This window comes from Triticum aestivum, chromosome 6A (genome assembly GCF_018294505.1).
Source record: "Triticum aestivum cultivar Chinese Spring chromosome 6A, IWGSC CS RefSeq v2.1, whole genome shotgun sequence".
NCBI lineage: Eukaryota > Viridiplantae > Streptophyta > Magnoliopsida > Poales > Poaceae > Triticum > Triticum aestivum.
In genome coordinates this window covers 79,968,838-79,986,606 of record NC_057809.1, presented here as the reverse complement: position 1 = coordinate 79,986,606, position 17,769 = coordinate 79,968,838, and the positions used below count along the sequence as shown (strand labels likewise).

Here is a 17,769-nt window from a genome sequence, read left to right as displayed (position 1 = left end):
TTTGATCCTCAAGGGGTCGATACCCATTTTGCGCACCGTATCCTGATAAAGCAAGTTCAGGCTGCTGCCACCGTCCATAAGGAATCGAGTGAGGTGGAATCCGTCAATGATAGGATCGAGGACCAATGTGGCAGAACCGCCATAACGGATACTATTGGGGTGGTCCCTGCGATCAAAAGTGATCGGACAAGAAGACCATGGATTGAACTTCGGGGCGACTGGCTCCATCGCGTAGACATCCCTGAGTGCATGCTTTCATTCCCACTTGGGGATATGGGTTGCGTATATCATGTTCACCGTTTTCACTTAGGGAGGAAATTTCTTCTGTCCCCCTGTGTTCGGCGGCCGGGGCTCCTCCTCGTCGTTGCTATGCAGCCCCTTTTCCTTGCTTTCGGCATTCAACTTGCCAGCCTGTTGGAACACCCAGCATTCTCTGTTGGTGTGGTTGGCTGGCTTATCAGGGGTGCCGTGAATTTGACACAAGCGGTCGAGTATGCGGTCCAAACTGGATGGGCCCGGATTGTTTCTTTTGAACGCCTTTTTCCGCTGACCAGATTTAGAGCCACTGAATCCGGCATTGACTGTCGTGTCTTCGACGTTATTGCCGTTGTTGCGGCGCTTGTATCTGTTGCGACGTGGCTTGCCGTTGCTGTCTCTGGCCTTCGATATGCCAGGGTTGCTTGTTGTGTTGTTGCTACGGGCCAACCAGCTATCCTCGCCCGCGCAGAAGCGGGTCATGAGTGTTGCGAGGGCTGCCATGGACTTTGGCTTCTCTTGGCCCCATTGCTGCTCTGGCCTCCGATGTGCCAGGGTTGCTTGCTGTGTTGTTGCTACGGGCCAACCAGCTATCCTCGCCCGCGCAGAAGCGGGTCATGAGTGTTGTGAGGGCTGCCATGGACTTTGGCTTCTCTTGGCCGAGATGTCTGGCGAGCCACTCGTCACAGATGTTATGTTTAAAGGCCGCTACGGCTTCGGCATCCGGACGGTCCACAATTTGGTTCTTTTTGGTTAGGAACCGAGTCCAAGATTTCCTGGCTGACTCTCCGGGTTGTTGTGTTATGTGGCTTAAATCATCAGCATCCGATAGTCGCACGTAAGTGCCCTGGAAGTTGTCCAGGAATGCGTCTGCCGGGTTCTCCCAACTTTCGATGGAGTTTGCTGGCAAGCTATTTAGCCAATGTCGAGTTGGTCCTTTGCGTTTTAACGGGAGGTACTTGATGGCGTGTAGATCATCCCCTCGAGCCATGTGAATGTGGAGGAGGAAATCCTCTATCCATACCGTGGGGTCAGTAGTACCATCGTATGATTCAATATTCACGGGTTTGAACCCTTCTGGGAATTCATGATCCATTACCTCATCAGTGAAGCATAGGGGGTGTGCGGCACTTCTATGTCAGGCTATGTCACGACGCAGTTCGTATGAGTCTTCTCTGCTGTGTTCGGCCCGGCCGGGTTTGTTTTTGGTATATCCGGCATGACGGTCGTCGTCATGTGTTGGGGCACGCCATCGTGATCCAAAGATCGATCTTTTGTGTCCTGCTTTGTTTTCCAATGCGTCTCGCAGGTCCTGCGTGTTACCCTGGGCCTTGCTGTTTTTGTTTGACTGGCAGCGGGGTGCGGGCTGGACTTTGGGCTTATATGCCACTTTGTCGCGGCCACTAGGTGGCCGGTCTGCCGCATCATACGCTGGAAGCGCGGGCCTTAATGCTTCCTCTTCAAGCTGGGGTAGCAACATGCGCTTTGGGAAACTTTTGATTGGGCGCTCGAGTTCGTGTTCCTCGGCTGCCAGGACTTCAGTCCATCTATCTGCTAGCAGATCTTGCTTAGCTTGAAGTTGTTGTTGCTTTTTCTTCAGGCTTTTTGCTGTGGCAATAAGCCGGCGCTTGAAGCGCTCCTGCTCGACGGGATCCTCAGGCATGATAAATTCTTCGTCGCCGAGGCTCACCTCGTCTGCGGAGAGAGGCATGTAATTGTCATCCTCTAATTCTCCGTCTGCTGCCTGTTCCTTGGGGCTGGCTTGCCCATCCTCCTGCTCAAAGCCTGGCTGGAGGGGATTGTCTTCCTCTTCGGCACTATTTGCAGCGTTATTGTCTGCTGTGCCGGTATCACTGTTTTTGCTATGGCGGGGCTTAGAGCGGCGCCGATGACGCGGGTTCTTGGATTGCTTCTCGGGGGGATTATCCTCCGTTGCCTTGTTGCCATCGCTTTCTTTAGGGGTGTCCACCATGTATATATCATACGATGAGGTGGCCGTCCAACGCCCTGTGGGCGGTGGTTCTTGTTTGTCTCCCGCATCGTCGTCCATACCGTCGATGCCTTCGGAGTCGAAGTCGAGCATGTCGGTTAGGTCGTCGACAGTGGCTATTAAATGGGTGGTGGGTGGGGAACGAATTTCTTCGCCGTCCGCTTCCTACTCGAGCCGGACATAGTTCGGCCAAGGGTCTCCTGACAAGGAGAGAGACCGTAATGAGTTTAGCATGTCGCCTAGGGACGAGTGCTGAAAGATATCCGCGGAGGTGAACTCCATGATCGGTGTCCAATCAGATTGAATGGGCACGGACACGAGCGGTTCGGGGTCTGTGGCCGAGGACGAATCCGAGTGTCCGGCAACACAGGTCTCATAGGAGGTGGAGTCAGTATTCGGCTCTATCGCCGCTGAGTGTGTGGCCTCCGTGGCGGGGTCCATCCACCCGTCCTCGGATGGCGCGATCTCTTCCGGATTGAGGGTCGGAGTAGTTACAGGTGTGATCTCCCGAACACTATCCGATGGCAGAGTTAAATCATGCTCATCATGACTGTGCGGCGTACCTGACATGGGTTCGAATCCGTCGAAGATCAAGTCTCCGCGGATGTCGGCGGTATAGTTCAAGCTTCCAAACCTGACCTGATGGCCAGGGGCGTAGCTCTCGATCTGCTGCAGATGGCCAAGTGAGTTGGCCCGCAGTACAAAGCCGCCGAATACGAAGATCTATCCAGGGAGGAAAACCTCACCTTGGATTGCATCGTTGCCGATGATCGAAGGAGCCATCAAGCCTTGATTGTGATGGCACAGTGGAACTCTCAATGAAAGCAGCAATGTTGGTGTCAAAACCGGCGGATCTCGGGTAGGGGGTCCCGAACTGGGCGTCTAACACGGATGGTAATAGGAGGCGGGGGACACAATGTTTACCCAGGTTTGGGCCCACTCGATGAAGGTAATACCCTACTTCCTACTTGATTGATCTTGATGATATGAGTATTACAAGAGTTGATCTACCACGAGATCGGAGAGGCTAAACCCTAGAAGCTAGCCTATGGTATGATTGTTGTTGTCCTACGCACTAAACCCTCCAGTTTATATAGACATCGGAGGGAGCTAGGGTTACACAGAGTCGGTTACATGGGAGGAGATCTACATATCCGAATCGCCAAGTTTGCCTTCCACGCAAAGGAGAGTCCCATCCGGACACGGGACGAAGTCTTCAATCTTGTATATTCATAATCCAACAGTCCGGCCAAGGGATATAGTCCGGCTGTCCGAGGACCCCCTAATCCAGGACTCTCTCAACGGCCACGACGATGGCGGGGCGGGGCGGGCCGCGGCCACGGCCACGGCGGCGGGGGCGGGGACGAGCCCAGGCGCGGCCACGGCCACGACGGTGGCCGAGCGGGGCGGGCCGCGGCCACGGTCACGGGCTGAAGGGCGCGGGCGGGGCGTGGGCGTGACCACGGCCACGGCGGTTGCGGGGCGGGGCGGGCCGCGGCCACGACTACGGCGGGGCGAGCAGGCCACGGCGGGGCGGAGCGCGGCTACGGCGGCAAGCAGGCCATAGGCAGCGAGCTAGGTACATGCGCACGTGGCTAATTTTGGGCGCCTGTTGAAGATGCTAATGTTGCTAGCTGGGCTGTATATTTTTAGGCGTCTGCTGGAGATACTCGGTCATTCGACACGTTAAAACGCTATTTTGATACTGTAAAAAAAATTAGCATGCGGCTTCATTGGGCGTCTGTTGGAGATGCTCTTAGGATGGGTTACAACTCTGGAGGAGGGCCAAGAGCAAAGAGGCAGGCTTCAGAGAGTAGCCTTAGATTCTGGTGGCGGTTCTGTTGTGTGTGTCGCTGTTGGTGGGGCTTGAGTATGTTCTAGCCCTCCTTCATCCTTGTATATTATTTTTGAAAGTTTTCATCCTTTGTATATGACCCTTTCTCTTCTTAATCATAATGATGAGCAACGCGGCGTTGCTTGTTCTTGAAAAAATAATAGATCTTCTGATTCTTTGATTTTATTTTAAACAGAAAATAAAAACTAAATCGCAGCCCGTCCGTTCCACGCTGAAAATAGAAAAGTATTGCAGTCCGGTTCGGTCCCGCACTAGTTCGGCGCCCAGGCCGTACTAGTATATATGAAACAGAAATCATGAGCTACGTACGAGCAATCAGTTGAATCGACTCTCGGCATCGCGGTATCGCGCACGTGCAGCTCATCAGTTGAATCGACCCGGCGACGGCGCACGAACTTGACACCTCACGATGGCAACGACGGCGCGCTTGATCCTGCTCGCCGTCGCCGTGTCGTTGATGCTGCAGGTCGCCACCGTGTCGGCGGCGCCATCGTCGGGATCCCGCGGCGGCGTTACGCTGCGCGTGGATGGTAGACAGGTACGCATATCTGGCATGGCTAGCTACTTGCTCGTTGTTGCCTCGCGTTCATGGATCGGATTCGTATGTGAGAGGCTTCTGACAGCTAGCCGTGTTATCTGCATTTTTTTTCTTTTCAAAGTACCTGCATGTTAATTATATCTCGACTTTTTTTTTTGCCACATGCAATCAAGCATGTAATCGATGTACATATATGCATACGACTCCGTATATACGTATATTACTTACATACCAATTACGTACGTGTGCAGGTGGTGGTGGACAACGGCCTGGTGCAGGTGACGCTGTCGAGGCCCGGGGGCCACATCACCGGCGTCCGCTACGGCGGGGATCGGACGAACCTCCTGCACTCCACCAGAAGCAGAAACACTGGCGGGTTAGTGCATGCTTCATGCTTGCTTATGTCTATAGATGGATGCACATTCGTATTAACTTGATTAAATCATCTGTGATTTGTGAAAAACTTCGTGCAGGTACTGGGATATGGTGTGGAACATCCCCGGCTCCGACCAACGAGGCCTGCTCAACACGTACGTGAACGCTGATAACTACACGCCTGTAAATTAATTAAAGTGCAAATACTAAGCTAGAAACTCAATCTATACATTGTGTATGTACGTAGGCTGGATGGTTCGGAGTTCAGGGTGGTAACGCAGAGCGACGACCAGGTGGAGCTGTCGTTCCGGAGCACGTACAGCCCGGGACGTCGGAGCGGCGTCCGGCTCAACTTCGACAAGAGGCTGGTGATGCTCAAGGGCAGCTCCGGGTTCTACAGCTACGCCATCCTGGAGCACGGCGCCGACACGCCGGCCATCGACATCAGCCTGGCGCGGCTCGCCTTCAAGCTCAACACGGAGAGATTCAACTACATGGCCGTCTCGGACGACGTACAGCGGTACATGCCGCGGGCGGCCGACCGGGAGTCGCCCCGTAGCTCCCCGCTGGCGTACAAGGAGGCGGTGCTGCTGGTCGACCCGTCGGAGCCGCAGTTCAAGGGGGAGGTGGACGACAAGTACCAGTACACGCTGGACACCAAGGACAACAAGGTGCACGGGTGGGTCAGCACTAGCAGCGGCCAGCCGAGCCACGTCGGGTTCTGGGTCGTCACCCCCAGCAGCGAGTTCAAGAGCGGCGGGCCGCTCAAGCGCGACCTCACCTCGCACGTCGGACCGACCTGCATGAGCGTGTTCCATGGGACGCACTACGTCGGGGACGACATCGTGGCGCGCATCGGGGACGGCGAGCAGTGGAAGAAGGTCATGGGCCCCGTGTTCGTCTACCTCAACTCAAACTCGGAGAAGGTAGACCCGCGGGCGCTCTGGGAGGACGCCAAGGCGACGGCCCAGGCTGAGGCGAAGAAGTGGCCCTACAGCTTCCCGGAGTCGCCGGACTTCCACAAGGCCGGCGAGAGAGGCTCCGTCACCGGCCGATTGCTCGTAAGGGACAAGTACGTGAGCAGGGATAACATGCCTGCTCGGGCAGCTTACGTAGGCCTGGCCGCGCCCGGGCAGCCTGGCTCATGGGCGACGCAGAGCAAGGGCTACCAGTTCTGGACGACGGCGTCGAACACTTCCGGCGAGTTCACCATTGACAACGTCCGGGCGGGGGAGTACAACCTCTACGCGTGGGTTCCTGGGGTTCTCGGCGATTACTTGAACACCACCCGCGTCACCGTAACACCCGGTTAGTGCTGCTAGATAAAGTTACTGTATCGGTTTCTGCAAATTTGATTTGGCATTGATCAGTAACTCTGTACTGTTTTGCTGATGATAGTTTGTTCGATTTTCAACCTTGAAACAGGCGGTGCAATCAACCTCGGCGATCTTTTGTACGAGGCTCCGAGATCAGGGCCGACACTGTGGGAGATCGGCGTTCCTGACCGGAGCGCGGCGGAGATGTTTGTCCCTGACCCCGAGGCGAAGTACCTCAACAAGCTCTTCCAGAACAAAGACAGGTACAGGCAGTACGGGCTGTGGGAAAGGTACGCCCAACTGTACCCGACGGACGATCTCGTCTACACCGTCGGCGAAAGCCACCACTCCAAGGACTGGTACTTCGCACATGTCACAAGGTAAGACACATCCATATGGGTCCATTTCCACTTTAGTCCAAGCCAAGACGGCACAGGTACTGATCGGCGTTAATCTGTCGTGCAGAAAGGTCGGCGACGACATCGTGCCGACGACGCGGCAGGTCCGGTTCCACCTGGGCCGCGTCGTGCCTGGCGGCACCTACACCTTGCGCGTGGCCCTCGCGGCCGCTCACGCGGCGAGGCTGCAGGTCCAGGTGAACGGGGCGACGAGGCGTGTGGGGGTCTTCGGGACGCCGGCGTTCGGCGACGGCAATGCGATCGCGAGGCACGGCGACCACGGCACGCAGTGGAGCTTCGAGTTCCCTATCAGCGGGAGACTGCTCCAGGAAGGCGACAACACCATCCACCTCACGCAGACGAGGGCCAACAGCATATTCCTAGGGGTCATGTACGACTACATACGGTTCGAAGGACCTCCTGGTTCATAGGCCCGGGGACATCATACGCGAGGGGCAAAGACATGTTGCGGCTTACGGCACCAAGCTCTAGAACAGGGTTTTTTTTCTTTTTGAATGGTTTAGAACAGAGTTGCTTGTTGAGATGTTATGGGAGACTAAATTGAACATATGTATTTGTAAATATTCTCTGGTTTAAATTGTTAATGTGTGCCAGTGTAATGGTCCCATGGCCCCACAATCGAGCCGCCTATCTTAGCTATGACAACTCCCAACGCAGTGCAACAAAACTTCCGCAAATGTCCGGACCACATTGTCATGACACGTTAGATCATCCAACGTCGTGCCTGGAAGCAAAGGGGGGGGGGGGGGGGGGGGGGGGGTTGCGGACGTGCAGACATACGCCTCCGACACTCACGTCCAACACAAAAAAACCCATTCGGAGCCGTGATTTTCTCGCTCCGTCTCTGCTTGCTCTGTATCTGCGTAGTCCAAGATCAACGCTGATGTTCCACTCCGCTGCCTAGGCCTTGTCGGACCTCCACCGCTCCACTCGGGCATCGGCCCCTACTTGTTTATGCCTTCTTTCCACCCTGGTCCAGCTGCCGCCCAGGTACACTCTGCCCTTGCAAATTGCCATCCATGGTGGACACAACACCTGACAAGTGTTTGGTCAAATGTCATAGCCAAAATTACTGACATTTTTGTTTTTTACATTGAAGTAAACATGATGGATTTAGACGTGAAGTACTTTTACGTCGAGTTAAATGATATGTCCTTCTCAAATGTGGATGAATGTGAGGATGAAATGGTGATGGTGCATGCTGCTATGAAGATGCCCAACATGAGAGGAGCATGTTCTTAGTTCAAAGGATCAATTAAGGGACATCCAGTGATGAATCAGAGTATTGTTAGGATGATCTCCATCGTGTGGGCCCAACGGCCCACCGGGCCCTTAGATCCGCGCCCTGTTGGGGGGCGCTCAACCCACTATGGGTGACGGACCCTGTCACCTGCATTATATAAAGAGGTGGGGGCCGGGGGCTCGCATCACGAGGTTCGTCGCAGCGCCGTACACCCCATCTAATCCCCTACCGATCTAGGGTTAGTGTAGTGCTGATGGGAAGCGCCGCCACCACTTCGCCCACTACTCTCTGCCATCACCGCCGTAGCCATCCACCATGGCCACTTTGGCGGGTTCATCCACCTATGGAGAAGGTAAACCACCGCAAACCACCGATCTAATCTAGCCTAGTGATCCACAGCATCTATCAATGGTATCAGACAAGGCTAGGATCTACATTATTTTGGGTACAAAGAAATCACAAAAAAAAAAGATTCATCCAAGAACCCTGATACGTCTCCGTCGTATCTATAATTTTTGATTGTTCCATGCTAATATTATTCAACTTTCATATGTTTTTGGCAACTTTTTATACTATTTTTGGGACTAACATATTGATCCAGTGCCCAGTGCCAGTTCCTGTGTATTGCATGTTTTTGGTTTCGCAGAATATCCATATCAAACGGAGTCCAAACGGGATAAAAACGGACGGAGATACTTTTCGGAATATTTGGAAAATTTGGAAGAAAAATCAATGCGAACCAGTGTCTGAGGTGGGCACGAGGTAGCCCCCCCTAGGGCGCGCCCCTGACCCTCGTGACCCACCTGTAAGGCGGCTGACGCCCTTCTTCGGTCGCAAGAAAGCTAATTTTCGGAAAAAAAATCACGGCGAAGGTTTCGTTCCAATCGGAGTTACGGATCTCCGGATATAAAAGAAATGGTGAAAGGGCAGCAGAACAGAACGCAGAAACAGAGAGAGACAGAGAGACAGATCCAATCTCGGAGGGGCTCTCGCCCCTCCCGTTCCATGGAGGCCATGAACCAGAGGGGAAACCATTCTCCCATCTAGGGAGGAGGTCAAGGAAGAAGAAGAATGAGGGGGGCTCTCTCCCCCTCTCTTCCGGTGGCACCGGAGTGCCACCGGGGGCCATCATCATCACCGCGATCTACACCAACACGTCCGCCATCTTCACCAACATCTCGATCACCTTCCCCCTCTATCTACAGCGGTCCACTCTCCCGCAACCCGCTGTACCCTCTACTTGAACATGGTGCTTTATGCTTCATATTATTATCCAATGATGTGTTGCCATCCTATGATGTCTGAGTGGATTTTCGTTGTCCTATCAGTGGTTGATGAATTACTATGATTGATTTAATTTGCTTGTGGTTATGTTGCTGTCCTTTGGTGCCCATCATATGATCGCGCGCGTGGATCACACCATAGGGTTAGTTGTATGTTGATAGGACTATGTATTGGAGGGCAAGAGTGACAGAAGCTTCAACCTAGCATAGAAATTGATGCATACGGGATTGAAGGGGGATCAATATATCTTAATGCTATGGTTGGGTTTTACCTTAATGAACGTTAGTAGTTGTGGATGCTTGCTAATAGTTCTAATCATAAGTGCATAGAATTCCAAGTCAGAGATGACATGCTAGCAGTGGCCTCTCCCACATAATACTTGTTATCGGTCTAGTAAAGTAGTCATTGCTTAGGGGCAATTTCGCAACTCCTACCACCACTTTTCCACACTCGCTATATTTACTTTATTGTTTCTTTATCTAAACAGCCCCTACTTTTTATTTACGTACTCTTTATTATCTTGCAAACGTATCCAACAACACCTACAGAGTACTTCTAGTTTCATACTTGTTCTAGGTAAAGCGAATGTCAAGCGTGTGTAGAGTTGTATCGGTGGTCGATAAAACTTGAGGGAATATTTGTTCTACCTTTAGCTCCTCGTTGGGTTCGACACTCTTACTTATCGAAAACTGTTGCGATCCCCTATACTTGTGGGTTATCAAACCCTAACTCTAACAGAGAAAGAGGTAAAAGAACTCCTCGTCGAAAAAGTTGCACCGCCGCAAGGACGCACCGTTCCTCTCGATACAGACGGGCATCGGCAAGCCGAGCCGTTCGGACGAAGAACACACCCCCACTGGGGGAAAGGGCACCACCAACGAGCCGTTTGACGGCGGCGCGTTCACCCTAGAGGTGCTCGCGCACGCCAGCAAATGGGTCAGCGGGGGTGCCGCATCTGGAAACCGCCGTCGCTCATGCAAAGGGGAGCAGAGGAGTCTCTCTCGCGCTGGGGTACTGGTGGATAGAAAGAAGAGAGGGAAGGGGAACGGCTCGCTCGGCGCAATGGCACTCGCCGCCGTCCACGGCGGCCGGAGCGGCCCATCAGGGCGCTGCCCTTTTTTCCTCGACAGAGACGGCGCCGACGGGACAGAAGAAGAGAAAGAAGAAGGGAAACAGGAAAGAAAGAGACAGAGAAGGAGCTAGTCGCGCTGGCGCTACTCCTCGCCGTCGTCGCCGGCAAGTAGCCGGGCACGGAATCCTCTCCTTGCGCTCGGTGCCGTCGTGCGGCAAAGAAAGATGCGGAGAGCGAGAGAGGCGAGCGGCGCGCGAGAGGGGAAATGACTAGGGTTCCCTCTCGCCCCCTCACTTCATCGGCCATTTTTGCTCGGGCAGATCGCGCGCTAGGACGTCGGATCTGATCGATGGTCACAAGTTAAACCCTAGCGGTGCTGGACTACTGGGCCAAAGGGGAGGAGGCCGCGCTGGGCTGAGGCCGGTGGCCCAGGCCGAGGAGAGGCCGGCTCCGCGAGTGCGCGGAGCAGCAGGCCTTGGGCTGGGCTGTGCTGAGAGGTTTTTTTGTCTGTCTGTCCAGTTTTCTATTTTATTTTCTGTACAAATTTAATCCAACAAAAATTTGTCTAGAAAATAGAAAAGTGACATAATTTTTTTTGAAAGGTAAAATAAAAGTTTCTGAAAAGAATAAAGTCATGAGTTTTTTATTCGATGTTTTTTTTGTACAATTGTGTACATTTTGAATCTCTAGTCAATTGGAACCAACGAGATAATTGATTTGAAAATAGAAAAGTAAAGAATTGCTTCTGAACAGTGCTATTTTCATGAATTGTATTCATATTTTCTGTTGGAGATATGCCCTAGAGGCAATAATAAAATGGTTATTATTATATTTCTTTGTTCATGATAATTGTCTATTGTTCATGCTATAATTGTGTTATCCGGAAATCGTAATACATGTGTGAATACATAGACCACAACACGTCCCTAGTGAGCCTCTAGTTGACTAGCTCGTTGATCAAAAGATAGTCATGGTTTCCTAACTATGGACATTGGATGTCATTGATAACGGGATCACATCATTAGGAGAATGATGTGATGGACAAGACCCAACCCTAAGCATAGCTCAAAGATCGTGTAGTTCGTTTGTTGTAGCTTTTCCGAATGTCAAGTATCATTTCCTTAGACCATGAGATTGTGCAACTCCCGGATACCGTAAGAGTGCTTTGGATGTGCCAAACGTCACAACGTAACTGGGTGACTATAAAGGTACACTACAGGTATCTCCGAAAGTGGCTGTTGGGTTGGCACGAATCGAGACTGGGATTTGTCACTCCGTATGACGGAGAGGTATCTCTGGGCCCACTCGGTAATGCATCATCATAATGAGCTCAATGTGACCAAGTGGTTGATCACGGGATCATGCATTACGGTACGAGTAAAGTGACTTGCTGGTAACGAGATTGAACGAGGTATTGGGATACCGACGATCGAGTCTCGGGCAAGTAACGTACCGATTGACAAAGGGAATTGTATACGGATTGATTGAATCCTCGACATCGTGGTTCATCCGATGAGATCATCGTGGAGCATGTGGGAGCCAACATGGGTATCCAGATCCCGCTGTTGGTTATTGACCGGAGAGGCGTCTCGGTCATGTCTGCATGTCTCCCGAACCCGTAGGGTCTACACACTTAAGGTTCGGTGACGCTAGGGTTGTAGAGATATTAGTATGCAGTAACCCAAAAGTTGTTCAGAGTCCCGGATGAGATCCCGAACGTCACGAGGAGTTCCGGAATGGTCCGGAGGTAAAGATTTATATATAGGAAGTCCAGTTTCGGCCATCGGGAAGGTTTCGGGGGTCGCCGGTATTGTACCGGGACCACCGGAAGGGTCCCGGGGGTCCACCGGGTGGGGCCACCTATCCCGGAGGGCCCCATGGGCTGAAGTGGGAGGGGAACCAGCCCCTGGTGGGCTGGTGCGCCCCCCCCTTGGGTCTCCCCTGCGCCTCGGGTTGGGAAACCCTAGGCGTGGGGGCGCCCCCCACTTGGCTTGGGGGGGAAGCCACCCTTGGCCGCCGCCCCCCTTGGAGATTGCATCTCCTAGGGCCGGCGCCCCCCCAAGGCCCCTATATAAAGAGGGGAGGGAGGGCAGCCACACCCTTGCTCTTGGCGCCTCCCTCTCCCTCCGTAACACCTCTCCTCCCCGCTTGCGCTTGGCGAAGCCCCGCCGGGATCCTGCTGCATCCACCACCACGCCGTCGTGCTGCTGGATCTTCATCAACCTCTCCTTCCCCCTTGCTGGATCAAGAAGGAGCAGACGTCTTCCCTACCGTACATGTGTTGAACGCGGAGGTGCTGCCCGTTCGGCACTTGGTCATCGGTGATTTGGATCACGACGAGTACGACTCCATCAACCCCGCTCTCTTGAACGCTTCCGTGCGCGATCTACAAGGGTATGTAGATGCACTCCTCTCTCCCTCGTTGCTAGATGACTCCATAGATTGATCTTGGTGATGCGTAGAAAATTTTAAAATTCTGCTACGTTCCCCAACAGTGGCATCATGAGCTAGGTCTATGCGTAGTTTCTATGCACGAGTAGAAGACAAAGCAGTTGTGGGCGTGGATATTGTCAATTTGCTTGCCGTTACTAGTCTTATCTTGATTCGGCGGCATCGTGGGATGAAGCAGCCCGGACCGACCTTACACGTACGCTTACGTGAGACTGGTTCCACCGATTGACATGCACTAGTTGCATAAGGTGGCTGGCGGGTGTCTGTCTCTCCCACTTTAGTCGGATCGGATTCGATGAAAAGGGTCCTTATGAAGGGTAAATAGAAATTGGCATATCACGTTGTGGTTTTGGCGTAGGTAAGAAACGTTCTTGCTAGAAACCTATAGCAGCCACGTAAAAACTTGCAACAATAATTAGAGGACGTCTAACTTGTTTTTGCAGCATGTGCCGTGTGATGTGATATGGCCAAAGGGATGTGATGAATTATATATGTGATGTATGAGATTGATCATGTTCTTGTAATAGGAATCACGACTTGCATGTCGATGAGTATGACAACCGACAGGAGCCATATGAGTTGTCTTTATTTATTTATGACCTGCGTGTCAACATAAACGTCATGTAATTACTTTACTTTATTGCTAAAGCGTTAGCCATAGTAGTAGAAGTAATAGATGACGAGACAACTTCAAGAAGACACGATGATGGAGATCATGATGATGGAGATCATGGTGTCATGCGGGTGACAACGATGATCATGAAGCCCCGAAGATGGAGATCAAAAGGAGCAAATGATATTGACCATATCATATCACTATTCGATTGCATGTGATGTTTATCATGTTTTACATCTTATTTGCTTAGAACGACGGTAGCTTAAATAAGATGATCCCTCGTAATAATTTCAAGAAAGTGTTCCCCCCAACTATGCACTGTTGCGAAGGTTCGTTGTTTCGAAGCACCACGTGATGATCGGGTGTGATAGATTCTAACGTTCGAATACAATGGGTGTAAGCCAGATTTACACACGCAATACACTTAGGTTGACTTGATGAGCCTAGCATGTACAGACATGGCCTTGGAACACGGAAGACCGAAAGGTCGAGCATGAGTCGTATAGAAGATACGATCAACATGAAGATGTTCACCGATGTTGGCTAGTCCGTCTCACGTGATGATCGGACACGGCCTAGTTAACTCGGATCATGTTTCACTTAGATAACTAGAGGGATGTCTATCTGAGTGGGAGTTCATTGAATAATTTGATTAGATGAACTTAATTATCATGAACTTAGTCTAAAATCTTTACGTTATGTATTGTAGATCAAATGGTCCATGTTGTCCTCAACTTCAACGCGTTCCTAGAGAAAACCAAGCTGAAAGATGATGGCAGCAACTATACGGACTGGGTCCGGAACCTGAGGATCATCCTCATAGCTGCCAAGAAAGATTATGTCCTAAACGCACCACTAGGTGACGCACCCATTCCAGAGAACCAAGAAGTTATGAACGCTTGGCAATCACGTGCTGATGATTACTCCCTCGTTCAGTGCGGCATGCTTTACAGCTTAGAACCGGGGCTCCAAAAGCGTTTTGAGAGACACGCAGCATATGAGATGTTCGAAGAGCTGAAAATGGTTTTCCAAGCTCATGCTCGGGTCGAGAGATATGAAGTCTCTGACAAGTTCTTCAGTTGTAAGATGGAGGAAAATAGTTCTGTGAGTGAGCATATACTCAAATTGTCTAGGTTGCATAATCGCTTGATTCAGCTGGGAGTTAATCTCCTGGATGATGCGGTCATTGACAGAATCCTTCAGTCGCTTCCACCGAGCTACAAGAGCTTTGTGATGAACTTCAATATGCAGGGGATGGAAAAGACCATTCCTGAGGTGTATTCAATGCTGAAATAAGCAGAGGTGGAAATCAAAAAGGAACATCAAGTGTTGATGGTGAATAAAACCACTAAGTTCAAGAAAGGCAAGGGTAAAAAGAACTTCAAGAAGGACGGCAAGGGATTTGCCGCGCCCGGTAAGCAAGCTACCGGGAAGAAGCCAAAGACTGGACCCAAGCCCGCAACTGAGTGTTTTTATTGCAAGGGAAGTGGTCACTGGAAGCGGAACTGCCCCAAATACTTAGCGGACAAGAAGGCCGGCAACACTAAAGGTATATGTGATATACATGTAATTGATGTGTACCTTACCAGTACTCGTAGTAGCTCCTGGGTATTTGATACCGGTGCGGTTGCTCACATTTGTAACTCAAAGCAGGAGCTGCGGAATAAGCGGAGACTGGCAAAGGACGAGGTGATGATGCGCGTCGGGAATGGTTCCAAGGTCGATGTGATCGCCGTCGGTACGCTGCCTCTACATTTACCTACGGGATTAGTTTTAAACCTCAATAATTGTTATTTAGTGCCAGCTTTGAGCATGAACATTGTATCAGGATCTCGTTTAATTCGAGATGGCTACTCATTTAAATCCGAGAATAATGGTTGTTCTATTTATATGAGAGATATGTTTTATGGTCATGCTCTGCTGGTGAATGGTTTATTCTTAATGAATCTCGAGCGTAATGTTACACATATCCATAGTGTGAATACCAAAAGATGTAAGGTTGATAATGATAGTCCCACATACTTGTGGCACTGTCGCCTTGGTCACATAGGTGTCAAACGCATGAAGAAGCTCCATGCAGATGGACTTTTGGAGTCTCTTGATTATGAATCATTTGACACGTGCGAACCATGCCTCATGGGTAAAATGACCAAGACTCCGTTCTCAGGAACGATGGAGAGATCAACCAACTTATTGGAAATCATACATACTGATGTGTGCGGTCCAATGAGTGTTAAGGCTCGCGGTGGCTATCGTTATGTTCTCACCCTCACTGATGACTTGAGTAGATATGGGTATGTCTACTTAATGAAACACAAGTCTGAGACCTTTGAAAAGTTCAAGGAATTTCAGAGTGAGGTTGAGAATCAACGTGACAAGAAAATCAAGTTCTTGCGATCAGATCGTGGGGGAGAATACTTGAGTCACGAATTTGGCACACACTTAAGGAAGTATGGAATAGTTTCACAACTCACGCCGCCTGGAACACCTCAGCTTAATGGTGTGTCCGAACATCATAATCGCACTCTGTTGGATATGGTGCGATCTATGATGTCTCTTACCGATTTACCGCTGTCATTTTGGGGCTATGCTTTAGAGACTGTCGCATTCACTTTAAATAGGGCTGCGTAGAAATCCGTTGAGACGACACCGTATGAATTATGGTTTGGGAAGAAACCTAAGCTGTCATTTCTAAAAGTTTGGGGATGCGATGCTTATGTCAAGAAACTTCAACCTGAAAAGCTCGAACCGAAATCGGAAAAATGCGTCTTCATAGGATACTCTAAAGAAACTATTGGGTATACCTTCTACCTCAGATCCGAAGGCAAGATCTTTGTTGCCAAGAATGGGTCCTTTCTAGAAAAAGAGTTTCTCTCGAAAGAAATAAGTGGGAGGAAAGTAGAACTTGATGAAGTATTACCTCTTGAACCGGTAAGTGGCGCAGCTCAAGAAAATGTTCCTGAGGTGCCTGCACCGACTAGAGAGGAAGTTGATGATGATGATCATGAAACTTCAGATCAAGTTGCTACTGAACTTCGTAGGTCCACGAGGACACGTTCCGCACCAGAGTGGTACGGCAACCCTGTCTTGGAAATCATGTTGTTAGACAACGGTGAACCTTCGAACTATGAAGAAGCGATGGCGGGCCCGGATTCCGACAAATGGCTGGAAGCCATGAAATCCGAGATAGGATCCATGTATGAAAACGAAGTATGGACTTTGACTGACTTGCCCGATGATCGGCGAGCCATAGAAAATAAATGGATCTTTAAGAAGAAGACAGACGCGGATGGTAATGTAACCATCTATAAAGCTCGGCTTGTCGCTAAGGGTTATCGACAAGTTCAAGGGGTTGACTACGATGAGACTTTCTCACCGTAGCGAAGCTGAAGTCCGTCTGAATCATGTTAGCAATTGCCGCATTCTATGATTATGAGATATGGCAAATGGACGTCAAAACGGCATTCCTTAATGGTTTCCTTAAGGAAGAATTGTATATGATGCAGCCGGAAGGTTTTGTCGATCCTAAGAATGCTGACAAGGTGTGCAAGCTCCAACGCTCGATTTATGGGCTGGTGCAAGCATCTCGGAGTTGGAACATTCGTTTTGATGAGATGATCAAAGCGTTTGGGTTTACGCAGACTTATGGAGAAGCCTGCATTTACAAGAAAGTGAGTGGGAGCTCTGTAGCATTTCTCATATTGTATGTGGATGACATACTGTTGATGGGAAATGATATAGAATTCTTGGAAAGCATAAAGGCCTACTTGAACAAGTGTTTTTCAATGAAGGATCTTGGAGAAGCTGCTTATATATTAGGCATCAAGATCTATAGAGATAGATCAAGACGCCTCATTGGTCTTTCACAGAGTACGTACCTTGACAAGATATTGAAGAAGTTCAAAATGGATCAGTCAAAGAAGGGGTTCTTGCCTGTATTGCAAGGTACGAGATTGAGCACGGCTCAATGCCCGACCACGGCAGAAGATAGAGAAAAGATGAGTGTCGTCCCCTATGCCTCGGCCATAGGGTCTATCATGTATGCTATGCTGTGTACCAGACCTGATGTAAACCTTGCCGTAAGTTTGGTAGGAAGGTACCAAAGTAATCCCGGCATGGAACACTGGACAACGGTCAAGAATATCCTGAAGTACCTGAAAAGGACTAAGGATATGTTTCTCGTTTATGGAGGTGACGAAGAGCTCGTCGTAAAGGGTTATGTCGATGCTAGCTTCGACACAGATCTGGATGACTCTAAGTCACAAACCGGATACGTGTATATTTTGAATGGTGGGGCAGTAAGCTGGTGCAGTTGCAAGCAAAGCGTTGTGGCGGGATCTACATGTGAAGCGGAG

At 50.6% G+C, this 17,769-nt stretch overlaps 1 protein-coding gene across 1 annotated transcript; it reads left to right on the top strand.

Annotated features, from left to right (window-relative positions):
• Positions 1-4,424: 4,424 nt before the first annotated feature.
• On the top strand, positions 4,425-7,290 carry LOC123130333 (rhamnogalacturonate lyase B). Its single transcript, XM_044550253.1, has 6 exons — positions 4,425-4,638; positions 4,890-5,014; positions 5,112-5,168; positions 5,261-6,321; positions 6,439-6,709; positions 6,795-7,290. The coding sequence occupies exons 1-6, from the start codon at positions 4,510-4,512 to the stop codon at positions 7,156-7,158; spliced, it is 2,007 nt and encodes a 668-aa protein (XP_044406188.1). The 5' UTR covers positions 4,425-4,509; the 3' UTR covers positions 7,159-7,290.
• Positions 7,291-17,769: the final 10,479 nt, after the last annotated feature.

Coding starts and splice junctions, on each gene's coding strand:
- LOC123130333 (XM_044550253.1), top strand. CDS start 4,510: ATGGCAACGACGGCGCGCTTGATCCTGCTCGCCGTCGCCGTGTCGTTG. Junction 5,169..5,260: donor CAACGAGGCCTGCTCAACAC/GTACGTGAACGC, acceptor GTATGTACGTAG/GCTGGATGGTTCGGAGTTCA. Junction 6,710..6,794: donor TACTTCGCACATGTCACAAG/GTAAGACACATC, acceptor TCTGTCGTGCAG/AAAGGTCGGCGACGACATCG.